This window comes from Pelecanus crispus, chromosome 1, assembly GCF_030463565.1.
Source record: "Pelecanus crispus isolate bPelCri1 chromosome 1, bPelCri1.pri, whole genome shotgun sequence".
NCBI classification, from domain to species: domain Eukaryota; kingdom Metazoa; phylum Chordata; class Aves; order Pelecaniformes; family Pelecanidae; genus Pelecanus; species Pelecanus crispus.
The window spans coordinates 55,682,401-55,710,351 of NC_134643.1; the positions used below are offsets into that span (position 1 = coordinate 55,682,401).

Sequence of the window (27,951 nt, forward strand, 5' to 3'; positions counted from 1 at the left end):
GGGGCATTTGAAATTGGAGCATAAACCTAACGAACCTGGGGGACATCGAACGGGGTGGGAGAGGGATAAAGAATTGCTGTCTATAAGTAGTCATGTATTAGAGAGCAAGTGCCTGAAAGAGATGGACTGAACCAGCCTTTGGGGATGGCTGTTTTTTCTCCTGGCTCTAGAGGGAGCTTCGGAAAGTGAATAAACTGGCTGCGTGTGATCCTCTGAAGAGGGCTGAAATTAGGTGAGATGCATCCCTGTCTGAAGTTCAGGGTAACAGTTTTTAACTTCTCCTGGACTTCTTTAGGCCCTTGTTTGTCTGTCATGTTTCTGTGGTGCCAGATGGGAAGGTTAATCAATGTAATGAATTTCATTATTTTGTTTTCATGACAGTGCATTTTTTATATGGAATGTTTCCTGCTGAAGCTGCATCCTGTTAGTAAAAGCTTAACAATATGAAATTAATAATAGTTTAAAACAAAACAAAACAAAACAAAACACCCCCCACACCCCAAAATGGGTCTTCCAAGTGTTTTAAAAAAAATGAGAGGAGACCTGAAAAATTTAGAGAAGTCCAGGATTTGGTGTTCCATCACAGTCCAAACCTCTCAATTTTTCATTCATTTTCTTCAAATGTAGCACAGTCTATAAGGACTGTGGATAAACTGTCTTATTTGATGATGAAGGAATGCAAGTGACACATGACGGTGACCATTCCAGTAAGAGCCAAATCCGCCTTTATGCAATTTGAAGTTTTCAAGCCGAATATTCCCAAAACAAAGTCAGCACCATTGGTAAAACTGGTAAGGAATTAACATGCAGACCTGCAATGCAGCCTCAATCTACCCAAATCACTCTGTCTCCAATACCTAAATTTGATTACAGGTTCTCTTATCTAAGTTATTTTTCAGTGAAGTGCCCATATATTGTTATGAATATTAACTATCTCTCTTGACTAGCTGCAAATGATGTACAATAGAACAGCTGGTTGATTTGAAGAAGCAAGAGAAGAATTAAGATTAAATAAATGCACAAATTCTAAACCCACACTTTTTCTATTTCATATTTTTTATTTTATTATATTTAAAAAGAAATACTAGAACTCATAATAATAAAGAAAGTTAACTTTTATTTACAAAATTTAACTTAGACAATGTCGATGCACTGAGATCCCATATCATCTCATGATTTTGGGTTTTTTTTTTTTACATTCTTGGTTCAATATTGGAGCAGATGCTTTTTTAGCACATATGAAATCACATTGCTCAGCCATTGCCCAGGTAGCTGGTAGGGAAGCACACAGGGATATGGGGTGAACCCAGTCACTGCAGCTTTCTGGCCTTGGATGGTGACAAGTACAGAGACAGATCGGGAACTTTTCATTGTGTAAATACAGGATGATACCAAATCCAATTTTCCTGACAAAGTTATGTTTTCCTAGCCCTTTCCTCCAACATGACCAATGAGTGAATTGTTGCTTGGTGCCCTCAAGCCTCCGAGTTTACAGTTTTTCTAGGTACTGTCAAAGCTGAGACTTTTTACCTCACCAACGGCCATATCACAGCAATTGAGAGCAAGAACTGAGGAGCAAGAGATAGTGAGTGTCTCTGTTAGAGATCATTAACCTAGACAACAATCTGGTACTGGCAGGGGGCAAATAGGGGAGCCAGGTAAAAGCTCTGTCCTGTGTCACCTGATGGAAACACAGACACTCCCATTTCCTAGCTAATAAATGCTACAGCTACCCAGTAATGTGTTATCCCAAGGCTCCCAAGACTAGTTTTGGGAATTTACACCTGAGTCTTTCCAGCCCGTTCATTTTCTTGGTAAAGACACATTATTGGTGCCATGCATGCCAGCTGAGCTGCTTTTCTTTTCCGTTCAAACTGTGGTCCTGGGGGGACTGGCCAGACCTGCCAGCATGCAGTACAGAAACGCCACCGAAGGCTCTCGCTCCAGCAGCTCCTCCTCCTGGACTGGAGGACATGGACGTCACCCTGGCAGGGGGAAGACCACAGAGCAGTACATGAAACCAAAGATTGGCTAAACACTGCAAGATTCACACTGGCAAAGGGGAATATGAACCCACAGACATCTGTGCCTTGTGTTTCAGTTGCAGGATTTGTTCTAGCCTGGCTCCCTACAGAAATGAGGGTTAAGGGGCAGGGCTGTTGGCCGTTTTGTCAACCAGTAGCTTTTGAGTTTCCTGGGCAATCTCAGCCAGAATTTGACAAAGCAGTGAAGATTTCAAAGACACCGACTTCTTGCAAGTTTCATAAAAATAAGTAGTTTTGTAGGTGTGAAGAATCCAGACTGTTTCCTTCAAGAGAAGTGTTGCAATATGAGCTCAGCCATCAAGAAGTCCACAAGAGCCACAACAAACCCAGCTACCTAATTACTACTTTTCACCAAGTTATCAGGTTTCTTTGCAGTTCTGGAAACATGGTAACGATTTTCTATTCTCTACAGTGCTTGAGGGTATGGGTAGCCAGACTTGCTCATTGTGGTGTGTCTGCTGCCACTGCTGAGACATTGAACAGAGAGAAGTCCTCCAGCAGCACTGGTCTCTGCAGAACCTGCATACCGCTGCACTCAGTCAAAGCAAGGCTGGAGGCATATGGGCTAAGTAGGGAGTTGGTTTTCTATGCGTCAGGGAGCCTTATGCTATACATCCTGCATTGAGACGTATATAATTACAGGTGTCAAATGGCAGTATAAGCTGGTCTGTTTAAGTCCACTGCAGAAGTTCACTCTCCATGGCCAAATAAATACTTGATCACTGTGGACACTGCTGGTAGTGTTTTAACAAGGCAATTTAGAATGGTGTTTTTGTTACATGAATGCTGGCTCACAAAGCAAGAACAGGCACAGTCAATGCACCTGGCTAATATCCTACTTAATTGGAACTAACAAGGGGTGTTTCCATCCCACAGGCTGATTTGTTCCCCCCACCCTGCCCTGCTCTTTGTAGCTTTCTCCAAACCCAGCTGAAGTAACACACAGACCAGTGACCAGAGCCCAGAGCAGCCTGTCTCATTCTGGAATACTTTCAAAAAATTAATTTGGATCTACTGGTAATGTTACTAGAAGCTGATGAAGCCCTTTTTGATTGAATTTGTCTTATTTGTTTTAGTTTTGGCCTATTCAAGTTCCCACTGAATGTGAACGAATGTCTTGCTGTGGAGGGTTAAAATTTGTCATCAATTCAATTGACCACAGGAAAAAGAAAAAAAAAAAAAGACAACTTTGAACCCCAGGACCCAGCAGTTAAGGTTGAAAGTACCAAGCATGACAGAAATCCCCTGGTAGAAAGATGATATTTGAATGTAAATTTACTCAAATTTCCTTGTTATTTGATCAAAACAATGTTAATAAAGGAAGTGTATCTTTGAAACTGCAGCTTCAAAAGTTACACATTTACATGCAAATGTTATGTTGCAGTAGCTCCAAACAGCTTCAGAATAAACACTTCCACTATGTATCCCTTCTGATGGAGAGAACAAGAGCAGAAAGACCAGTCCTTTCTGCCAAAATCCACTGGAAGGAAGAGAGCTGAGGCAATAAAACATCCTTCCTTCCCCTTGCTGGTCATCTGCTCCCACAAAATGCCTTCAGGGCAGATTTTGCATGGGTCTGGCTTCTGCCCATTTCGAGAGGATGTGGCTAGATGGGAAAGGGTGGAGCAGAGGGATCATTTTTGGCCAGGGTAGTTGTGAAACACCTGCAGTGCCCCTTCCACCGTCAAGCCCAAGCACTTCATAGGCCAAGAATGAAGAGACTGCAGCAGCAGAGGGGTTGGGTGAAAACGTACAGTAGGCAGGATGGTGGGGCCTCCGCTAGCTTGCAGGACTGTTCAGTGAAGGTCAGACCTACCCCACATGTCTTGAGATCCCTGGTAGCTAAGATTCACTCCAAGCAGGCCCCTGGGACCTGCTCAGTGACTCAGTAGATGTGCTCACATCTAGGCAGGTGCGCTAATGGCACTGAAAGCCTTTCAGTCCCTGGGAGGTGCTCAGAGAAGACGCTCCTCTCCCATCCTGCTCCCATTCCCACCTGCTCACCTTTGCTGGAGAGGGTCTCTGTAATTATCTGTGGGAGAGAAGACCAGCACCCTCACCAAAGGGATGCTTGTGGGAGTGTCAGCAGGGACAAAAACAGATCACAGCATACTGCTGTAGGGCAACTCCTGAGGAAATAATGTTTCTTATTCTAATACCCATTTCTTTTTTTAAAATCAAGTTGACATCTTCCTCATGGGAAGTCCTTACTTTCTGAGTATGCACCTCATTATTGGGGTGGATTATGGAGAAACATTCTCTTTAGATAGTGAAGGAGCCTAGGGATGGTCCCTGTGAGAAACCATCCTAGGTTGAGACCAACATCTCATCTTGTGTGAAGTGCAGGTCTTTCAGTGTGCAAGAAACTCTGTAAGGGAATACTATTAAAGAAGTGAATTGTCTCTTCTGCACTCTAATCATGTCCTCACCCATGCAGTGAGCATCACAGGGGGTTCTGACAACATTTTGCAGCTGAGTATATTGAAAGAAGAGCGCTGGGAAAGGAAGAAGAGCAGCCAAAACTGTGTCATCTTCTCAGGCTCATTCTAGGCCTTTTTTTTTCTTTTCTTCATTATCCCATTTTTAGCAAAACTCACTGTCCTAACAAGGACATCTCTGCTGGCAGAAGTCCTAATGCGGATGCAGTTACATAAAAAAAAGCCTATTCTATTCGGCAATGTGCAAAAGAACTCTTGTATCTATCAACTGTAAACCTTCGCCAAGGCAGATGGGCTCCAATTCAAGCATATGTTTGCTAAAACAAAGGGAAGGTCTAAAGCACAGTTTCCTTCAGTGTCAAAACTCACCTTCCTGTTAACATGCAATATGTACAAAGTGTAACAGACCAAGATTCCTTATTTAAGCATCTTCAAAACAATGTTTTCTCTTTTCAGTTCCATGACAGGTTGAAGTAGCTCTTCAGTGATATTTATTTGTTTGTTCATGTCCCATCTCATGCAGGTCCACCCCTGACAAAACAATTGACATACCATTTCACAGTCATTTTAAGATGCTCTAAACCCAGGTTGCCATTGAAATGAATAATCCTAGCCTTCTCCTCTCCCTGACTGCAGCCTGTCAGTCCTTGTCCCTTCCTAAGGTCAGTTCTAGCAATTGCGCAGCTACGCATCTCACACATTCAACAGTAAAGCCCTCCCACAGCTAGGTAGCTTTCAGATTAGCCAGGCCAGGGGGACACTAGGGCACAATCAGAGGTTCCCTATCAACAAACAGCCCTGAAGAGTAAGAATACAGCAAGCAAGAAAGTAGATACTCCATCTTCAAGCACAACTGCTCAAAACAGATGTCCCTGGTACTACAGGCCCCATGTCAACAAGGACACATGCCACTTTGGTCTAAGGTGGGCTGCATCACTTAATGCCACCAAAAAATCTTTTTTTCCTGAACCCATCCAAAGAATCTGTCTTTGATTAAAGCTGGCCCTGGCTCAGTGTGAAAAGCAGTGCCAGGAGTGTCACTTAGGCTGTTCGTCCCCAATGCCTTCATCACTTCCTCCCTCTGGCCACATCTGTATGTAGACACAACTGCCAGGCAACAGCAGGCAGCAAAAGAGGGGATCCCAATGACCTTTTCTTTTTGATCATTGATTGCTGAGCAGGCACCTTAGGAAAACATGGTGCCCATGGTTAAGAAACAGAGCAAAAACACAGGGAGATCACTCCTTTTGCAGTATGCTGCATGGTTTTATCTACTCAGAAGGAGAAGGGATGAGAATTCAGAGCAATCGTCTTGCTGTGGAGCTGCTTCCCTTTTATGGAGTGGAGCACCGCTCCAGCTCTCACACAGCACTGCTGTGCTCCAGCCAGTCACACACACGATTGTCCCAAAGAGCTGGGATTTTAAAAGTACACTGGCCGTGAATGAGGTAGCTGGCTGGCTGATTCTCTGCTGGCTCTAGATGTGTGGTGGGGGGAAACTTCAGTCATCAAGCAATTGGCAACTCCAGCACAGAGTAAAGTCAGTTGCTATTTCAGGGAAAGGAAAGGCAACTGTTCCCTGTGGGGAATGACTGCACTAGCTCAGCGCCAGGAATAGGCTGAGATTTTTTAAAATTTTTTCCCCCTACAGTTCAGGAAAAGCAAACACACAATGTTCATTTGCAGGGATCGTTTCCTGAACATGATGTGTGCTCGCTGTCCTGCAGGTCACTTTCCAGTGTGTCACATCCTTCTGCACAAGGGAGAGCAGGAAATGGCAAACTCCCAGTATGAGGCAAAGCATTCCCATCGCAGCAATTGGTCCACAGGAACTATAAATTGGTCTCCTCCAGAAACAGATCAAAATTTCTCTTTGGGGAGGTCGGCTGGAAACTAAAGGTAAGTTTGAACCAGTAGTTTTTGGAGTCTCTCTAGTACTGTATTAGGAAAGCATTTGCAGGTTTTGGACTAATGTATACCTTTATTGTTGGGGAGATTTTTCTCTAAGAGCAGGAGTGGGTTTTGTTTTCCTTTATGCTGGCATAAATCAGTGTATTCAAAAGACATGCATCACTGTAGAGCTTATGCTATGTATTGAATGACTGTTCTACTATCTGCAGTGAGATGGCCGTTGTAATTACCTTAGAGTGTTCTCAGCAAGAAAATCTGCAGAACAAATTGTTAAGAGGCTACAGGAATTGATATATTTAATGATCATCGTATTGATCTGTTGTTAAGTTATTGATGATATGCTCATTGTTCATTTCAATGCCAGTATCCATTTAAGTTAGTGTTAGTCCTTCTGCTTTCAGTTTCATCTGACTATAGTGTGAAAAATGGACACTGCCTATAGCTAAGAAAAGCACAATGTACTAAATGGCTCAAATGGCCTGATGATACCAAGAGAGACTGGGGACATTGTTCTGAAGGGCATAGGAGGAGGTCCTAAAGGACACATAGTGTCACACACAGAATGTGTGAGATGGATTAGGACAAGTAGAAGGGGAAAAAAATTGCAGTGAGACTTACTTCCTTACACACTTCAGGATGGAAAGACTCTTTATGGTAGGAGGTTTCCTCCTTCTGAAACACAGGGATCCTGCAGAATGAAAACCCCAAGGATCCTAACTATATAGTGTGCTTGTGTGAGGGACCAGGCACCTCCAGTTCACACAGTACAGAAGAATTAGAAGAGAAAAGGTGGCTGCAGCAATGAATAGTTTTGCTTAGTTGGCTCTGGGACAGGGTCTTTCTGCTACAGAGACTTCTTTTGGCTATGAGGGCATTATGGACTGCAAACAGCTTCTTAGTATATGGCTAGACCTTGCTAGGTGCGGAGGCAGTGCAGCCTTGTGCATGGTGCAGTGTTGTGAAGCACAAAAGCTCTGCTCCTGCTTCCACCAGACAACTAGCAATGCTGCATCACTCCTGTTGCCTCCCTTGCCTCAGTTTCCCTATATGTAAGCAGGGTTAAGGATGCTGGCTTCCTTTGTAAAGCACTTTGCAGCCCTAGAGCAACCTGCAAATGCTTATTTGGATCATTTCTTTCTACCCCTGTGCCAAAGAACTAGCATTGAAACCCTGAAGATTCACCCTCTAGAAGGGAAGATGCTGTCCTACTGTCTTGCCAGAGGAGGTTGCTATAGCCAGCAGTTTTCAAGCCTTTTCTATTCACAGGCCCCTGTATTTCCCCTGTTTCCCCATCCCCAAGGGAGTGCGCACTGAAAATGGGCTCACTTTTCTGATGTGCCCTTAATGAACCTTTTAAACAAGGTCCACAGGCCTCCCTGGCACTGTCAGTGGGGATCCACCACCACAGGTTGGACTAAGCACCACAGAACAATGGTTCCCACCTTTGTCCAGACCCTGACGCCAGGTTACAATAGGAAAAAAATGCTGCAAGACCTTGAATTCCTTAGGCATAAAGAAAGGAAGGATGTTCACAATACCCGTCTGAGGCATCAATGAGCTTCTCACCGCCTGGATGGAAAAGCCAGACCTTGACTCCCCTCAGCAGCTTCCCTCTGTCCTCCTTTAATGGGAAATGACCCCTAAATAGCAACCTGGGATGGGTGGCTTTCACCGCCTCAGAGCCTTGCCTTTCTTGTGAAAGATGCCCTTGAATATTGCAGATCCTCTGAATCGTGGGGACAACACATTAGTTTTGGCAGCATTACTACTCTGGGCACTGAGACACTTAATCTCAAGGGAATTTCTGTCCCCAGGATTGGAAGAGACATTTTGTGTCTTCACAGAGGTAATAACAACAGCATCTCTGACCCCAGCCCTTAAGATATTTTAGTCTTCTCAGGGAACAAGAAAAAACATTTAAAAGTTCCTCTGTCTGAAAGTTACAGTGGAATATGGTAATTAAATGCACATATGTGTACGTGCATGTGTGTATGTGTACGTGAGTGCGTACGTGTGTGCCGACAGCAAACCTTTCATGTAGCTGGGTGAAGAAAAAAAAAAATTGGCTGGATGCCATCCCTGAAACAGTGGTCCAGGCTGCGCATGTCTCATGTTTTTTTTAACATAAATCCCAACCCAGTCTTTTCTGTTTCTGGACAGAGGCCATGGAGAGAAACGGCGCCGCCTTTCCCCAGACACTAGACCCCACGCACCACTTCCACGTAGCGCTGCTGGATCAGAGACGGAGGCTGCGTGGCCACATTGCTCGCCTTCACAAGGCAGCTCGTAAACTCAACAAGCTCCGCAAAAGGTCCCTGATTGCCAACGTCAGTGGGAGCACCCTGACCACCGTGGGAGCAGTCACAGCCATCGTGGGGCTGTCCCTGAGCCCAGCAACGCTGGGAGCCTCTCTCCTGGCGTCGGCTGTGGGTCTGGGCCTGGCCACTGCTGGAGGGGCTGTCAGCATCACCTCCGATCTCTCCTTAGTGCTCTGCAATTCCCGGGAGGTGAGGAAGGTGCAGGAAATCGCAATGACTTGTCGGAAACAGATGAGGGAAATCCTTGGCTGCCTGGAGTTCCTCCGCCGGGGGCAGGGCCCGGGGGACCCCACACTGCGCCAGTCAGAGAAGAGGGCCTCCATCTCGCTGTACAACTCCGTCTGCTTCATGGTCTTCTGCGGGTCTCACAGCTTCCTTGTGCCAGAATACACAAAGGAGGTCACAAAAGTGAGCCAGGCTGTGCTGAAGGCCAAAATCCAGAAGCTGGCTGCCAACCTCGAGACCTGCACCAGGGCAATGGATGAAGTTTGTGAACTTCTTGAGTCCAGGACAGAGCTTTCCCCACACACGAGGAGACTCAACTTGGGTGCTAAAACCACTGCTGAGACCCTAAGACCATCCAGCTGAAACAGTGTTTGCCTATCACTAAAACTGGGCTTGGAGACATTACATTGTTAATTGCCACCATTAGCACTGCTACCTGTTGCTATCATAATATCGGTCGTGCTCATCCACACAGGTGTGCACATCTCTCGTGAGCCTTATTTATATCTGAACACAAACTCCTTCATAATAGGAAGCTAGAGCTTACACACACACACCCTGCCACCTCACAGCAGCCACCTGATTCAGGCTGGAGGTTATGATGGACATGTGGACTATTGGGTACACAGCAGCAGATCCCAGAGCCTGCAGGCAGGGGTAGGTTGCCATTCCTCAGCTCCATGCTTCCCCAGCCATCTCCCTGGCTCTGCTTCCCCAAGGCAGCAAAAAGAAGAGGGTCAGGAGGCTGATGAAATCCCTGCAGTCATGGTGCTGACTGACCCTGGACTGTAAATAACTTATGAACCCCAGATTGTAAATAATTTATGAATCCATAAGTGGTAAAAGGGCTGGTGTACCCTCAAAAAGCCAGCAGCTGCCAATTTCCAGTAGAGTACAGTCCTATTACCAAGGTACATCTGGAAAGGCTGTTGAAGGAAGCAGTTCCAGATATGACAGGCTGTATGGATGGCTCATCATCCCAGGGTGAAATAGCAGGGCCAGAAATTCTTATCACTTCTGAAGAAACCTCTCCAGGCTGAGAACTGTGATGTTTGTGTTCTATTTATTTACATAGGATTATTTTAAGGTTTTGATATTGTATTTAAAGATGTATATATTTTTTTTTCTTTTAAAAAGGAGGCCTCTGCCCCAAAGGAAAGCAGCTGTTCTTAGAGGCAAAGTAAGTCTGTGGCATGTGAGAGCAAGTCACCTGTTCTTGGGCAGTGAGGGAGGGCAAGTCCCTGTAGGAAAAGGAAAGAATGGCCTGAATGCTGGTAGTTATAAAATAGGTGAAACGCGTTCAGCCAGTGACAGATCTTAGGAACCAAAACAGGGAGAAGGACAGGTCAGTGACCCTGGGACCAGAGACTGCCTCAGGGGGCTGGTGGAAGAAAGCGGTTGTACCTCTTGCAGCAGGGAGGGAAGCGTAGGTTGATGTTACTGGTCTGAGCTGGAGCCCAGCTGTGATGGGAGCACATCTGAGAGGTGGAGGTGCTGCTCTCCATGCAGCCAAGCAGCCTGTGAGACCCACAGTGGTTTGTCTGTGAGGGTGGAGGCAGCACTCATGGAGAGCTACACACGTTCCTAGCAATGCTTCCTGGCGTAAGCTTACTGTTAGCAATATATATACTGGTACTAATACTCAAGAGGGGTGCAGAGGAGTAGGATGATTGAGTGGCAGAGCACTTATGAAGCAGGAGGAAGGACTGGGACCCTGTTTCAAGTGGCTGTTCTGCTAAATATGTCCTTTGTGATTTTTGACCCCTCAGTGCCTCAGTTCTCTGTCTAAAAATGGGGACAGTAGCACTTCCCTACCTCACAAGGATGTTTCTGGGACAAGTATTGTGAAGTGCTCAAGTACTGTGATGATGGGGATCGTGTCAGTACCTTGAAGAGGTACAAGGAAGAGACCCCAGAAACTAGCTTGAGACAACTAAAGGAGTTAATGCAGGGATAATTCCACCTTCACAAGTAGGCCCCCATGGAAACTTCCCTGCAGATGCATGAATCAAAATTATCAGAAAACCCACTCTGTAATTCTGTAACGCTGAGCAAGCTCTTAGGAAGGACAACACTACATCTCACAAAGCTTGAATCCTTGTCCTTTTTGTCTCTTCCTCTCATGACATCAACATTTGTTTTTACACATAAGAACAAAAGCTTTGGTCCCTCAGAGAGTGACTCAGATGCTTGTAATGCCCATGCTTGTTTGCCAGAAATGAACAAGTGGTTTGATTAAATGAATATGAAGCACTTTTGTGTCAGTGTCTCTCTGCACACCTGCATATGATCACATTCCTGTCCCCTGGCTCACCCTGCTCGATTTCATGCTCCAGGCACCGGAGCCAGGGAATCGATAGGAGCAGCTGGATGTGTTCAAAAGGGGAGAATGAAAAGTGAGGCCATCAGCACCATGCCACACAGCTGGCATTTGTGTATGACTGTATGAGTTTGTGTCTGTGTAAGTACATACCCTGGTGTGCAAACTAGCCCACGTATGCTGTGGATGCTGATCTCTGACATGCAAACACTGAGGTGCATATGTGTGAGCACCTAAGTGTGTTTTTGGAATGTGACCTGCAGGCTATGCAAAGGCGGACGCGATGCTAAATTTTTCTTAGTAATCCAGCATATCACCAGGTAACTGTACCAGATCAGTTATGACTTCACCATACTTCTGAGATGGCTGGTTGTATCATCACAGAGAAAATTATATAACTTACATAGTTGTCCTACCTCCTTCTCAGTTTTCTAGTAATGCAGCTTTGTTCACATGTCCGCACACACAGGTAACAACATAGAAAAAACAACAGCTCTGAATGGACTAATCTGACTGGCAGAAGGATCTGAATTTCACAGCTTAGAGCTTCACAAGGGCTGGTTTGCTCTGCTCAGCACAGTGCTGCACTGCAATCACAGCCACTGTTCAGCAGCTGGGACAAATGAGAAACTTTTGCTTCCATTCTGTCGAGGTTTAGCCCCAGCCAGCAACTAAGCACCACGCAGCCGCTCGCTCACTCCCCCTACCCCAGTGGGATGGGAGAGAGAATCGGAGGAGTAAGAGTGAGAAACACTCCTGGGTTGACATAAGAACAGTTTAATAATTGAAATAAAGTAAAATAGTAATGATAATAATAATTATAATATAATAATGATAATAATAATATACAAAGCAAGTGATGCACAATGCAATTGCTCACCACCCGCCGACCGATACCCAGACAGTTCCCGAGCAGCGATCGCTGCTCCCCAGCCAAACCCCCCAGTTTATATACTGAGCATGACGTCATATGGTATGGAATAGCCCTTTGGTCAGTTTGGATCAACTATTCTGGCTGTGCCCCCTCCCAGCTTCTTGTGTACCTGGCAGAGCATGGGAAGCTGAAAAGTCCTTGACTGGCATAAGCAGTACTTAGCAACAACTAAAACATCAGTGTGTTATCAGCATTCTTCTCATACTAAATCCAAACCACAGCACTATGCCAGCTACTAGGAAGAAAATTAATTCTATCCCAGCCAAAACCAGGACACATTCTCAGCCACACAGGCAAAAAAAATCCTGCTTCTGTTCTGTTTTTCCCTAGATTAACCCCTCACTCAAGGTCAGGATTTGGGTGCTTGTGCAGTGCTGCTGTGCAAGCGTAACTGAGCCCAGGGTACCACACTCCCCTGGCCAGGTCTCAGCCACTTCCCTCTCCAGGTTTGTTTGCTAGGAATGCAAAGGGAGGCTCAGGCCAAGAGTGGGGCCCACAGGCTGGAAGATCTGTAATCCTACGTGAGACAGATGAGCTGTGTGACTTTCTTTGCTCCAAAACCTATCCAGTGCTCTTGGACACCTTCTAAGCCAGGTGGTCCTGCGAATCGAAGGCTGCGCCCTCACACCTCAACTATGCTTGATCTAGCAGCTAGCAGACTGGGCAGGAGGTGGTCGAATCCTCCTCACCCAGCTCCGGACGTGCCTTCCTGTTTCTCCCATGCAGCCAGCACTGGATCTCATATGATACCCTGGGAGCCAGCTTTGGGAGCTGTGTTGACAGAAATCTGCCATATTTGGGGGTAGGATTCATTTTCTACTCCTTTTGCTCCCTGAAACAGCTCACTGATGGGTCAGATGAGCACCAGACCTGGTACCAAGAAAGCACATGAAGTAAGTGACTTGGGCTGGGACAGGGGCACACCTACTCCAGTACTGGCTTTGCTCCAATATTGCGACTCCCTTAGAGTCACAAGCAACGTTTGGGGGAAGTGTCTTAGTTAAGCAGCTTTTTTAGCTTTTTTACTAGTAGTTATGTTATCTACCCTTCAAATGAGTAGATGTGTTGGCTGAACCCTTCCTTTAGTAGCTGGGGTGGTGGGGGTGGGGGGAAGGGTACATGTGCAATTTGACGATTATCTAGGGCTGGCAGTTACGAAGCCTGGCCTCCTGATGCCATTTTTACTCCCCTTTTACTGAAACCACTGCAGGGAGGAATGATTCAATGGAGAACCAGGAATGCAAACATCATTTTAACACAAAGTCCCACAGTATGTTTTGAAAGCATAATAAAAGATGTTTGTGACAAGTATAGTCGGGGAGTATAGTCAGGGAGTCGGGATATCCCAATAGCCTCTCTCTGGGCATCCCAATGGGTAGACAGGACCATTTACCATTAACTGTGACCTATTATACACTGTCCATCTTGTCTTATTATGCATCCTTTGTGAAATAGTTGGCATTATACCTACACTAAAATTCATCTGCTGAGGATGCTCCCACCCTGTTCCCCCTAAGGAAGACCGAGCTTGTAACGTGCAGTAGGGCTAGGAATGTATTTGGTCAAAAGCCAAGTCTAAAAGCCCTGGAGTGAAAATTTCTAAATTCAGTATGATCTGCAGTGTCCTGTGCTGAAAAGCACAAAAAGGGAATCATCATTTAGAAGGGAGTGCTTTCTAACAGCAGTTTAGGACAGGAGGGAACTTTTATTCAAATATATCTACTGGCAAAAGGGATTTAGCCAAACTGGAATTTCACCAGAAGAGAATGGCCTCACCCCGCTCCCCACCAAAACAGCACCTACCATATTATATGGGCAATGAGTTCAGCAAAGAATCACAAGCAGTGACTTCCCATCACATCCCTGACTCTATTTCCTGAGGCATCCCAGTGACTCTTACAAGGGTTCATGTCTAAGTACTGGCCAGGCTTAACCTTCAGCACTAATGATATATAGCAAGCTCATGGCTCAGAATGCTGCAATTTTTGAAACATATGGCCATAACTAGCATCTACATTGGGTGTTTCTTGTTGGAGGGAGGGGTTGGTGGGTTTTTTTAATTATTATTTATTTTAAAATAATTGCTCCTGAGCACAGCGGGATGCAGCAGTTTCATTTCCACTGCTGCCCAGTGAATTGTTTCAGGTTTCCTCTCCTTTCCCTGTCACGCAGAGAGTTTGTTCAGATTTCCTCTCACTTTCCTCATTGTTCTGGGAGCAGAGGAAATGGCACGCTCGGAATCCAGTGACAGATGCTCAGGTACGTCAGCATTTCCACTGCAAGCACACCCAGCCAGGCTTCCCAACCAGCAAGAGAGAGGGAAGTCTGCTCAAAAACGCAGTCACGAGTTCCGTTTTGCAGTTGGCGCTGCTGTCTTTTCAAAGACTGAGCTCTTTGATACATTAGCATCCTTTTCCCTAAAACAAAGCATGTTCACCTAGCTGAAAGGTTGCCCTGCTGCAATCAGCATTGGGACTACACATCAGAGAGAGCACACCTAGACCAGATGGAAACCAATGAGTTCAGGAACCGCCATCATGTCATGATATTTTGAAGCTGCTCTCCCTCGAAGGGCACTAAACCCATCACCATTTTCACCTTTCACTGTGTACTGGCAGGCTCGCTGCCTGAGTCACACAGCAGCAATCAAGTGAGGTGGGGGAGTGTTTGCATCTATTCCCACCCTCTATTCTCTCATTTCATGCTGTGAGTTGCCACAGTTCAGTTTATTTTATGTATTTCTGGCATTTCAAAGTTGCACACTGGCAATTACCATAAGCAGGGAAAAAAAAGGTGGAACAATGAAAGTTCTCTTTTCCTTTCACTGGTACTTCAAAACGTTCCATACCAGCACTTCTGAAGAAGTTAATTCATTCTTTATATGTATTTTACATGTAAATTTATACATGTTCTTGTATTTTTGTGCCTGGATAGCTCATTTTGTCTTGTTCTTTCACAGTTGTGGAATTTATGAAGAGAGAACACCACCACGCACGCTGCCTAAGCACTGCAAATGCTGAGCTGCAGGCCAGAGGCTTAGCCATTTGCAGTTAACGCCAAGCAGGCAGGTTGTCACACAGCCAGCTCAGGTGGCTATAGGTGTGTAACCCCCCCTTCCTTGGAGACCTCTCTGGAGTGCAGTGAAAATCCACCCGCAGTTTCTTAATTGAGCAAATCATAGCACCTGTCACATAAATCAGCCCCTCTTCCAGAAGCATAAGCCAAATTAAGTTTAAAGAAAAGCAAGTCCTGAACACATGTAGAAGAAAGGCCTCCTCAAGCGTGCCGCTTAATAACCCTGCGCAGAGGCAGGATGTTTCCACAGACGCGGGAACTCGGCCGACGTCGGCTCCTTTACATCAGGAGCGGAGAAAGTGACAGCATCTGGTACGCCGAGCAGCACAGCCACTTCCCCGAGGTCTGCACGCTGAAGAACTCCGGATCCGGCGGACACCTTCTGACCTCAAGAAAACGAGACCGCCGGAGGCTGACGTCAGCACTACCAACCCCCGCAGCGCCGTGACGCGGCTCCGGCCGGCCTCCCGCCGCGCGCGGCCCCTCGAGCCCCGCCCCGCCCGCTCCGATTGGCTCGTTCCTCGGAACTACAAACCCCATGATACCGCCGGGGGGGGAACGACTACAACTCCCACAGTGCTCTGCGCTGCGCTAGTTGGGGACGGTCCAAAATGGCGGCAGGGGACGAGGAAGGGCAGGCGGCGGAGCCGGAGGCAGTGGTGGAGCCGGAGGTGGAAGAGCCACGGAGCTTCAAGGACCTGGTGAGGCCGGGCTGGAGCCAATTCTGCCCCCGTTGCTCCCTCCCCCGAACTGACGAGCGCCCTCATGCTCCCTCCCCGCGTATCAGGGACGCGGGGAGTTCCTCGCTCAGCCCCGTATGCTAGGCCGCGCCCCACGCCGCCCCGCCGTGCTTGCCCCGTCGTGGCGTGGCCCCGGGCTGCGGCCCTCCGCGGGCTGCAGGCGGCCCCGGGCCCGGCGGAGCCGACACGTGCGCCGCTGTCGCTGCGTGCATCCGCGGGCGTGGTGCTGCGCCCGGGCGGGAGCTCTGGGGGGTTCCGGCCTCTGCTCCGGTCGGGTTGGCGTTGCTGTTCCGGTCTGTGCTCCTCAGCCGGCTGCGTGTGTTTTCAGTTGTGTAAACTTGCCCAGGCTTTTTCCTTTTTCCGTGTCGCGGTTTAGCCCCAGCCAGCATCTAAGCACCGCGCAGCCGCTCGCTCACTCCCCCTACCCCGATGGGATGGGAGAGAGAATCGGAGCAGTGAGAGTGAGAAAAACTCCTGGGCTGAGATAAGAACAGTTTAATAGTTGAAATAAAGCAAAATAGTCATGATAATAATAACAATATAATAATGATAATAATAATATACAGAGCAAGTGATGCACAATGCAGTTGCTCACCACCCACCGACTGATGCCCAGACAGTTTCCCGAGCAGCGATCGCTGCTCCCCGGCCAACCCCCCCCAGTTTATATACTGAGCATGACATCATATGGTATGGAATAGCCCTTTGGCCCGTTTGGGTCAGCTGTCCTGACTGTGCCCCCTCCCAGCTTCTTGTGCACCTGGCAGAGCATGGGAAGCTGAAAAGTCCTTGACTAGCATAAGCAGTACTTAGCAATAACTAAAACATCAGTGTGTTATCAGTGTTCTTCTCATCCTAAATCCAAACCACAGCACTATGCCAGCTACTAGGAAGAAAATTAACTCTATCCCAGCCAAAACCAGGACACCATGCTCATGGGATGCTCCCAGAGGGGAAGAGAGACAGCCAGGGGTGTGCGGAAAGTTGCTTATGTAAGCTGGGGGAAAAATGACTAGTTTCTCATTGATGGCAGTCACTTCTAACAGTTTTGAACAAATCCATGAAGTTACTGGTGGAGGTGGGGATCACTGCGAGCAACCTGCCTTTTCATGTAGTTACATTGAGGGCCTGGTGGGGTTTGTCTCTGCTAGAGACAAGCTTGGCTCTGTTGCAGCATGTATTTAACTTAACTCTGTGATTTAATTTAGGCCTTCTTGGTGATGCCTGTTTCCCTTTTCTTATTTCACTAATTTTCAGGGAGTGACAGATGTCCTATGTGAAGCTTGTGACCAGTTAGGATGGAAGGTGCCAACAAAGATCCAAGTTGAGGCTATTCCAGTGGCTCTCCAAGGTGAGCAGTATGCTTATAGAATCATAGAATCGTTTAGGTTGGAAAAGACTTTTAAGATCATCCAGTCCAACCATTAATCTACACTACCAAGTCCACACTAAACCAATCAAGGGTAGGCTAGACTAAACCATGTCCCAAAGTGCCACATCTACCCATTTTTTGAACACTTCCAGGGATGGTGACTCCACCACCTCTCTGGGCAGCCTGTTCCAATGCTTGACCACCCTTTCCGTAAAGAAATTTTTCCTAATTTCCAACCTAAACCTGCCCTGGCGCAGCTTGAGCCCATTTCCTCTCGTCCTATCGCTAACTACTTGGGAGAAGAGACCAACACCTACCTCACTACAACCTCCTTTCAGGTAGTTGTAGAGAGCGATAAGGTCTCCCCTCAGCCTCCTCTTCTCTAGGCTAAACAACCCCAGTTCCCTCAGCCGCTTCTCATAAGGCCTGTGCTCAAGACCCTTCACCAGCCTTGTTGCCCTTCTCTGAACACGCTCCAGCACCTCAATGTCTTTCTTGTATTGAGGGGCCCAAAACTGGACACAGTATTCCAGGTGTGGCCTCACCAGCGCTGAATACAGGGGAACAATCACCTCCCTGCTCCTGCTGGCCACACTATTCCTGATACAGGCCAGGGTGCTGTTGGCCTTCTTGGCCACCTGGGCACACTGCTGGCTCATGTTCAGCCGGCTGTCTACCAACACCCCCAGGTCCTTTTCGGCCAGACAGCTTTCCAGCCACTCCTCCCCAAGCCTGTAGCGTCGCATGGGGTTGTTGTGTCCGAAGTGCAGGAAGCGGCACTTGGCCTTGTTAAACCTCATACAGTTGGCCGCGGCCCATCGGTCCAGTCTGTCCAGGGGCCTCTGCAGGGCCATCCTACCCTCCAGCAGATCAACACTCCCACCCAGTTTGGTGTCATTTTCTCTGATCCTGAATCTGAGGATACCCCAGGAGCTCTATGTGAATGAATTTTGCTGAGTGAGAAGTGGCAGGGATTAGAGTGTTCTCACTTAATCATTGAAGATCTCTGTCTAGAAGTAGTCTCTGTGTTCATTCTTGTGTCCTTCCCAGATGGAGCTTGGAATACTAATTTCTCCTATAACACTGCCTGCAACTGCAAACTTTCAAATGGCTACAAACATGGGTTTTTGAGTGTTCGCTACTGTTGCATAGTTCTGACACTTCATGTTAAATAGAATGATTGTCAATTATTTGAGCTGCTAGTCTGCATCGACCGTTTTCTTTCTGAAATACTCAAGGATACATAGGAAAGTTATGATAGATTTAGGACTGTGCCTCTTCTAGTAGAGACCTACAGCATGTATCTGAAATTGGAGATTCCTTGACTGATTACATAGCTTGTATAATCTGCTTTGTTGTGAGCAGGCGCTTCTTTGAAATTAGATTTCTGGAGTGAGTAATAACCAAACCATAGTGACTTTCTGTAAACATCCTAGAATTATATGAAAATAAATTGCTGAACTCAGCAAACATTTCTGCCTCTAGAATATTTGGTTGTTTTTGTTAAAAAAAAACAAAACAAAACACTGTGAAGCAGGAACAGAACAATGTAGTGACAGAATGGGAATAAACTTTCAGCGTCTACTCTGTCCTAGTACTTAATTGTTGTCAGAATCTTTTGCTCCACATATAAGATTTTCTTGAAAAAAAAACCAAACCAAAACAAAACAAAAAAAACCACCCCAAAAGTAAGATTGCATTCCTGAGAAGTTGTCTCCACTTTAAGGCCTGTTGGCAGCGTAGTGTTCTCAACTGTAGGAGTTTAGGAGGTCAGAATGGATTCTGCTGATGAATTCTACCTTCTTCCCTGCACTGTTTTTGGGCAAAGGACTTGCTGTCCTAATCCTTCCTGCTCCAGACCAGTTTAGATCAATGGCATAAAATAGATTGTGGCTTGTGAAATGTGAGTTTGGTAGTGCTGTTGTCTTGTAGTTGGTATAACCTAAGTCTCAAACACTGAGGTCTATTTCCTTGTAAGACAGTAAACAGAAAACAGTTGGTCTAGAATACTTATCCAGGTAGAAGCAATAGGCTGTAAATTGACAGACGGACTTGAGAAATAATGAAGTAAAGCTTTTTTGAGCCTGAAGTTTGTATGAAAACCTGTATATTGGCAGAATTTTAGAGAATGGAAAGGATCAAGACTGTAATTATTGGACAAATGAAGTCACACTCTAAAAATGCTGCAGAGATGTTCTGAAATTCTTTGTTTTGGCCCTGTGTTGCTTACCCTTTGTGTGTCTCCTTTTCTTTCTATCCTTAGGGAATTCTTGTGCTTTCTTACACAGTGCTTTAAAGGCTTCTTTCTCTGGTCTAGTTTTGTAACAGTTTTTGCCCTCCTTGCTGCTCCTTTTAGGCAGAGATATCATTGGACTGGCAGAAACTGGCTCTGGAAAAACAGGAGCCTTTGCTTTGCCAATTCTTCAAGCACTGCTGGAAACACCTCAGCGATTATTTGCTCTTGTCCTCACACCAACAAGGGAGCTGGCCTTCCAAATCTCAGAGCAGTTTGAAGCTCTTGGATCCTCCATCGGTGTCCACACTAGTAAGTAGCTTTGTGATATTGGAGCAGTTTTCCTGAAGACTTGATGTTTGTCAGCTCTAGATTGCAAAGGAAAAAGTAGAGAGTACTTGTATGGAGAGTTGCACAAAAGGTGATAAAAGTTTGTGATGCTGGAAGACAGAGATCTGGTATCAGATTTGGGACAGAAAGACTGTGTGGTCTTTCCTTATGGAGTATTCTGCAGCTCTTCTGCATTTTATGTCCAAACAGTTAAAGATGGAAGCAGGAGAGTATCTTCTCAATAGTAAGTTTGTGTCCAGTGAAATTGCATAGAGCTCCACTCCATAGTGTGATGTAGTTTAATCTTTCCTTCAGACTGTCTGTATTGTTTCTTTAGATATTCTCTGCAAACATAAAAGTTTTGTGGGTATTTTTAGAATTCCTAGATTTTTGCAGCTGAGTTAAGCTGCAAGGAATAGATTCTGCCTCTGGCTCTTCAACTGTGAAAATAAAATACTTGGGGCCAGTAAGGACTTAATTGTATGGCTTAAGAGGCCTGGGAAAGTCACATGTGCTGAAATAAAGTGAATGCTCATAAAGATAAGTAGCCTTTCATTTGTACACAGTTGTTGTGGGTGGCAGGGAGTAGGAGGAAACACTGTCATGCCAGGGGCTGGCTGGTGCTACACTGAGAGATTCTCTATATTCTATTTGTCCTGCAGCGGTTATTGTGGGTGGAATAGACACGATGTCTCAATCTCTGGCCTTAGCCAAGAAACCACATGTTATAATTGGTAAGTTAACGTGCAGGGGGTATGGGATATGAATGTTATCAAACTGTCATTGTCCAAAGAAAGAGTGCCAAAAGGTTTTGTGCATTTGAAGGGGAAGTGAGAGTACATCCTTCATTTGTTTTTGTCCTGAGATCTGAGTACTGGCTTGTTAGTGTTTCTAAAGTATACATACACCAGTAGCCTTGCTGCTAGAAGCTCATTCCAAAGCATTCCTGCTAGACTGCCTTTGGCTTGTTTTTTTCATTCTCCTCAAGTATTCCGTATGCTGGTCTCATTGTTCTCAGTACAGCTCGTCTACAGTCTGTTTTGTTTTGCCTTTTTTTAGGGGGAGAGGGGGAAGGAGGGCATTCTTCAGAGTGTGACTCCATTAGTCTTATTTCAAAACACTTTGAAGATACCCTATGAAAGAGTCCTTCCCACAAAGCAATCTGCCTTTACTTCTCTTGGGCAAAGAATCCCATTTCTGTAACAGATGACTCTCTTGCCTCTTTGGGTCTTTTCTTTTGCTTTTATTCTAAATTTGGTCTCGTGATTTTGTTGGTAGCAACCCCTGGCCGTCTAGTTGATCATCTAGAGAACACAAAGGGCTTCAACTTACGAGCTCTGAAGTTCCTAGTGATGGATGAGGCTGACCGGATCCTTAACATGGATTTTGAGACAGAGGTAGGAATCTGCTAAAAGAAGAATTTGGAACGTCAGATGAGTCTCTTTAAAATTGCTTCATACAGTCACATAGTAAACACTGAGCTGTTCTGTAGAAATTAATAGCAAATTGTAACTAAGTTCTAATAATTGCACAGAAGTCTATGGTGGGAGTAGAACTTAGCAGAGTTCTGCAGAGCACTGGCAAGACAGTAGGAGGCATTTTGTCTCTGAAATCTACTGGTTTTGCTGGAGCACCTGACATTGACACAGTTACTGTAGAACACAATCACACACATGTTCCTGCAGGAATATTGGCTGGTATTTGCACTGCTATTGGACTTCTGGAGTTCGCAGTGCCTGATTGTCAACAAGCTATCAGCCTACACCTTCCCTTTAGAAGAGAGGAAATTTTTTCCTACTATGAGTCTTAAGTTGCGCACATGCGTTACTCTTCATTTGGATGATCATTGTATTTGGAGGAGGCTTGTGTCTTGATTGCTCTTATATTCAGCATTTCAATTTCCTTTCTGTTTTTACAGGTGGATAAGATATTAAAGGTGATTCCTCGAGATAGGAAGACGTTCCTGTTTTCTGCTACCATGACCAAGAAGGTGAGAGCAGAGTACTCTGCTTTGGTTCTCCTTCCATAAGGCTATCCTGTTGACTGGACTATATGATACATTTTTCTGACAAGATCTGTGTCTGTCTAGTACTAACTTACATTGATCTTACCAGGTTCAAAAACTCCAGCGTGCTGCTCTGAAGAATCCTGTTAAATGTGCTGTTTCTTCCAAATATCAGACAGTTGAAAAACTACAGCAGTACTACATTTTCATCCCCTCCAAATTCAAGGTAATGCCACTTCTGTTTCTTCCCTCTTCTGATTGTGTCTTGTCTTGCCATTCCCACATCTGCCCAATATCTTGTCATCATCTGTGACTTACACTTACTCTTTAATGTGGCATATGTGATTATCTCTTCCCGCCCCCGGCCCTCATCTCTTTCTTTACAGGACAGCTACCTGGTTTATATCTTGAATGAACTAGCTGGAAACTCTTTCATGATATTCTGTAGTACGTGTAACAATACTCAGAGGACTGCTCTACTGCTCCGCAACCTGGGGTTCACTGCCATTCCGCTCCATGGGCAGATGAGTCAGGTATGGGCATACCCCACAGAATGGAGTAGACAGGAGACCTGTTGTTTGGGAAATGGGCTGCACTGTACTGAGCCACAGCTACCTTGCAGAAGGAGTATTTCACAGATAGTGGACTGGACTGATCCCTAGAAATTTAACTAATGTGCATGCTGCCACTGATTCTGTAATAGTTCAAAAAAAAATTAGAGAAGTGAGATTTTTGAGTAGTTTCTCCCCCACTTCTTCTGTACCAGTATTTCAACAAAAGCGTATTAACTAGAATGAGCATTATTTTCTCATTCCCTCTTTGTCCTCTTCTCTTCCAGAATAAACGCTTGGGCTCTCTAAACAAGTTCAAGGCAAAGGCACGTTCTATTCTGCTGGCTACTGATGTTGCAAGCAGAGGTCTGGACATCCCACATGTAGATGTGGTGATAAACTTTGATATTCCTACGCACTCTAAGGTAGGCTAGTCTGTGTGCCAGCTGAGAGCCTCTGGTCACCGGGAGGCATAGTGAAGCTATACAAAGGACACGTTCTCTCTGTTCTGCTGACTGGAAGTCTAGTTCACACTTCTGTAGATTAAAACATGTAGTTCAGCCTCTGCAGTTGAGCTGTTATCTCTGTTTTGTTGGGTGACCTCATCTGGACTGTAGAACTGATAGCCTAAGTGAAGAGGGGAATTGAGGGACATTCTGTGTCTTTGTGTTTCTGCTCAGAGTATGTGTTTTGCCATATTGCATTAAAGGGCTTCTAGACTTTGAAAATAGTTTTAACATATTACTAGTTTCAGGTAGTCATCTCTGTTCCTGTGATCCTGGTCTACCTTCATATTTTAGGCTGTGTTTAAAAAAAGAAAAAAGTAAAAAATCTCCCATTATGTTCAATAAGGATTTGATCAAGAAAGCTGTCTTTAATATGTTTCACCTTCATATCACAAAAGTACAGGAAACTGGAAAAAAGTGAGTTACTAACTTTCTACCTTATAGAAAGTATAGTGTTATCTTAGGGGTATGACTTTGTTTCCCAGCCTAGTATCAGAAAGCATAACATTAACATGCATTTCAGGAATTGCTGCTGTTCCTTATAATGATCAAAGATGCTACATGTTGCAAACAGAAGAAAGTATGGTGGTTCTTTTGAAGACAGACAATTGTAAAAGGACAAAAGTTTTTTTTTTTAAAAAAAAAAAACAAAACAAACCCAAAAAAACAATGGTGGGGGCAGCTGCTTGAATGACATCATTACAGTTTTTGTGCCCCTCCCTCTCCTCTAACCATGTCACGGAACACATCTTTTCTCATGATGCTTCCTTTCTCCACAGATCCTGCATGGAGAAGGGAGTATTTTAATTTCCATAATGCAGTATAAAACCTGGAAAACAGCCTAGCACCATATAAACAGAAGATGCTCAATAAATCAGACGCTTCCAAATTGTTCTCATTCATCCTCCCTTTCACTGTGCTTGCCAAATTGAAATCTACTTGACAGAGAGTTTGTCTGGAAGACAGACTATGTAGAGCACTAGATCCCAAGACTGAAAATGCAGTCACTTTTGGCTCATTTTAAATACTAGCTTTCCAAGGAGGTGGTAGTTCTGTAGCAAAGTCATGTATCAACTTTTGTCCTGCAGTCTTGAATAATTGGAGGTGGTCTTTTCCTTTAGAAAGAGAAGAATTCAAATGTTAAAACCAAAGATACGCCTCCACAAGCCAGCATCTTCTCAAATCCTAATGCTGCACACAGTCCCAAGTATTTAATCCTCACTGTATTTTCTCCCCATTTTCTTGTTCTTTCCTAAAGAAAAATTGTATGGGCTGATTTCCCATAACTTCTGTTCTGTGTTTGGTGCACATATCTTATTGCTTATCAAGAAAATTGTTTTCAGGATTACATTCATCGTGTTGGGAGAACAGCTCGAGCTGGGAGATCTGGCAAATCTATCACCTTTGTCACACAGTAAGTGTTAAAATGTGGCAGACTTATTCTTCCCAGCTGTGTTTCAGAGCAGAAAACATCTGACCTCATCCTGGGTGAAACAAAACACTACTTTTCATTTTGAGGTGCCAGTTGGATTTATTTAGTTAAAGGTGAGAGAATTCAAAGCCCAGGGTGGGGAGGGAGAAAGGTCTAGGATAAATTCTAGAAGCAGGCATGTAATGAGCAGAACTAACTGTTTATAACTTTATTGTATAATATACGTACATTTTTATAATATATAATGCAGGTTAAGTGTGGGTGTTTTGCCAAATACTTCTCAACAGTGACGAGCTGAATAAATCAGTGAAGCCATCCCAAACAGCAGCATTATTCGGATGCAATTAGGAGTTGCTCGTGAGACCATCAGCACAAGCTAACAGTATCTCTGGGCTGGAGATAAGGAGTGATGTCTGTGAGTGGTGACAGCTGAAGCACTCTCAGGAGAGCTGATTCAAGCTGGCATCTTGTCTTTTCTCAGGTACGATGTAGAGCTGTTCCAGCGCATTGAACACCTGATTGGCAAGAAACTGCCAGCGTTCCCCATGCAAGAGGAGGAAGTTATGATGCTGACAGAGCGTGTGGCTGAGGCCCAGAGATTTGCTCGAATGGTGGGTGCTGGCTTTTTGTCTCTCTCCTTGCTGTTGTAGTCTGAATTTCCTCAGGTGCCAGAACTCTTGGTCAATGTCTTGATTGCATTGCAGGAGCTGCGGGAGCAGGGAGAGAAGAAGCGATCTCGGAATGATGATGATGACACAGAAGAAGCTATTGGTGTCAGGAATAAGGTGGCAGGTGGGAAAAAGAAGAAAAGGAAAGCCTTCTAGTTCAGTATTTGGACGGACTTTTTTATTTTTCTATTTATGGCTACATGATCTGAGCAAAAACAGTCTACCAAGCCATGTCCAGTGGATTTTTCTTTTCAGAACTACTTCTTATGAAAATTGGGCAGTCCACCTGGAAAACAACTTCCTCTCTTCTGCTTCACCAGTTACAGACTGAGCTTTGCCCATTGTGGTACCATGGGACCAGTCTTCCTTTCAGAGACACCAGATCATCACCTCTGGACCTGAAAGCAGCTGTGGTCTGGCCCTGCTCATTCACAGAGAAGTGCAGCTTTCCCACTGCTGCAGCCTGTCTCACTACTCAAACTCACTGAGTGCATCTGGGGTCAGATAGGTCTGTCAGAATAAAGAGAGGAAAAAGTTAAAAGCAGCAACTGAGTTTCCACAACACAGCTGTGATGCCCTTGCCTTAGCAAAGGGATATGTGATGTGGAGAACTCCAAATATATTTTGCTTAATTTTAAAGCTATCTGGTTTTCCTTGTCTTATCACTGACCTGTTCTGCTCATGTTGAATACTGGGTCTGCCAGAAGGTTTTCTTATTAGGTCAATCTTAGCGATTCAGATGTGACATCAGTACTTTAGATGTGTCAGCTGAGGAGAGGCCCAGCACAGAGAGTGCCTTTTTCAGTAGGATTAGGCTATTCACTGCCTGGAATTCGATCCAAAATCTGTAATGATTGGCAAGATCAAGGAGAAGTCTGGGTTTTGGGGTGGGGTTTTTTGTGGCCGATTCTTGTAGTACTTACAAACCAACACAAGAGGGTGGTATTTACATGGGAATGCAGTTCATGAGCTGGGTGGTGAAGAAAACCAGGTATAGAGGCTCTTTCATGGAATCATAGAATGCTTTGGGTTGGAAGGGACCTTTAGAGGTCATCTAGCCCACCCCCCCTGCAGTCAGCAGGGACAGCTTTAACTAGATCAGGTTGCTCAGAGCCCCGTCCAACCTGACCTTGAATGTTGCCAGGGATGGGGCCTCCACCACCTGTCTGGGCAACCTATTCCAGTGCTTCGCCACCCTCACTGTAAAAAATTTCTTCCTTATATCCAGTCTAAATCTACCTTCCTTTATTTTAAAACCATTATTCCTTGTCCTGTCACAACAGGCCTTGCTAAAAAGATTGTCTCCACCTTTCCTATAGGCCCCCTTTAAGTACTGAAAGGCTGCAATAAGGTCTCCTCGCAGCCTTCTCTTCTCCAGGCTGAGCAACCCCAACTCTCTCAGCCTGTCCTCATAGGAGAGGTGCTCCAGCCCTCGGATCATTTTTGTGGCCCTCCTCTGGACCTGCTCCAACAGTTCGTTCTGTTTCCCTATTTATTTCTCTGTCTTAGGCAGAGTTCAGTGCCATATAAGTAGACTCTTGCAAAAAATGGGATAAATGTACTTATCTTCGTATCAAATAAGAAGGTTAGTGCTAGTTCCCATTGGCAATAAAAATTTTCAGACTGGACATTTCTGCTGGTGGGCAGAGAAGAGTGAGAGGCTCCTTCGTGATCACTCAATATGAAAATGTAACGTCCCTTAGAACCACTAGTAAACTGTATTTTCTGCTTCATGAAAAACAATGTTCAAAAGATTCTTTTTTAGATCTAAAGGGAAAGCAGAAACTACCGCAGTAGTCAAGATGAGCACAATGGTTACTTCATAGTGTCAACATTAATATACACATATGCTTTTAATTGGGGCAGCACATTTTGCAAAATTATAAAAAAGCATGGTTAAAACGAAGAGGAACATGTTTTTTCTTTTTTGTTTAAAACAGCTCTGTTGTCTTCATGAAGAACAAACATACTGTCTGGTGTGAGTCGAGTGCCAGTGTTCTTATTTTGTCCTTTTTTCTGTAGCAATTTACTCAAATCTGCCAAATACCTTCAAGTTTGATAGCTCTAAAGCAGTCTATGTTGACTGCTAAGAGCATTCTTATAAAGCAGGAAGAGAGTGTGTGTCTTCTGTGGGTCCTAGTGTGGAGAGGCAGGAGTGGAAGCCCAGTAACAAGAATGTGTTAATTCTGCAGGACCCTTTGATAGGGATCCCCACAAGAGGAAACAACCCTAGAACGCACTGGGAGGGGTGTATGTGGGGGTGTGTAAAATGAGTGAGCATATGGGTGGAGATGCAAATGCTCATTCCCCCATGGAGCAAGGGGACTCTCCTGACTGGCCTTCTGTCCTGCTGGATGCTTGAACAAAATTTATCCTTCACAGGCAGGACAGGGTTGGTCTCGCTATCAGCAAATGATGATTAAATTCCTTTGAGACTCATGGGTCTCTGGAAAACCTCTTAAGTGTTATTCCCTGATGTGTAACGGGTGGCATGCAGAGTCCGTTCTGAACCAATCTTGTAAAGTGATGTGAAGGGCAATTTTACTGCTAGAAGAGGTAGGGCAGGGTCATTCCTTTCCAAAGTAGTCTGAGGCTTTCTTTAATACATTGGTGGAGTCTCTAGCATCTCTGTTCTTTCCTGTGTGGAAGGCTGCAACAGCAGAGGGGATCTGTCTTGCCCCTTGATGGGATCAAAGATTCTCTATCCTTCCTCTGCAGTTGCAGGAAGAACACAGAAGTTGGTCTGCTCATTGTAAAAGGGTGCAGACCCTCCTTGAGAGGAGTGATTCCTACGTAGCTGGCCACCTGCCTTGATTTGGAATGACAAGCCGTAGAGACACTTGGCACT

General features: G+C 45.2%; 2 protein-coding genes across 2 annotated transcripts; both read left to right on the forward strand.

The window, feature by feature from the left end:
• The first annotated feature begins 8,559 nt into the window (after positions 1–8,559).
• Positions 8,560–9,300, forward strand: APOLD1 (apolipoprotein L domain containing 1). Its single transcript, XM_009483161.1, has one exon. It carries the CDS (start codon positions 8,560–8,562, stop codon positions 9,298–9,300), a length of 741 nt encoding a protein of 246 aa, XP_009481436.1.
• A 6,577-nt stretch (positions 9,301–15,877) lies between these two features.
• DDX47 (DEAD-box helicase 47) lies at positions 15,878–26,102 on the forward strand. Its single transcript, XM_075710939.1, has 12 exons — positions 15,878–15,967; positions 17,264–17,357; positions 19,735–19,923; positions 20,604–20,675; positions 21,220–21,338; positions 21,860–21,931; positions 22,056–22,172; positions 22,333–22,479; positions 22,785–22,922; positions 24,347–24,417; positions 24,917–25,046; positions 25,140–26,102. Exons 1-12 carry the CDS (start codon positions 15,878–15,880, stop codon positions 25,257–25,259), a joined length of 1,359 nt encoding a protein of 452 aa, XP_075567054.1. The 3' UTR covers positions 25,260–26,102.
• Positions 26,103–27,951: the final 1,849 nt, after the last annotated feature.

Excerpts from the sequence above, each read along its gene's own strand:
- APOLD1 (XM_009483161.1), top strand. The coding sequence starts at position 8,560 with ATGGAGAGAAACGGCGCCGCCTTTCCCCAGACACTAGACCCCACGCAC.
- DDX47 (XM_075710939.1), top strand. The coding sequence starts at position 15,878 with ATGGCGGCAGGGGACGAGGAAGGGCAGGCGGCGGAGCCGGAGGCAGTG. Across the intron at positions 22,923-24,346 it reads ATATTCCTACGCACTCTAAG|GATTACATTCATCGTGTTGG; the intron begins GTAGGCTAGTCT and ends AATTGTTTTCAG. Across the intron at positions 25,047-25,139 it reads CCCAGAGATTTGCTCGAATG|GAGCTGCGGGAGCAGGGAGA; the intron begins GTGGGTGCTGGC and ends ATTGCATTGCAG.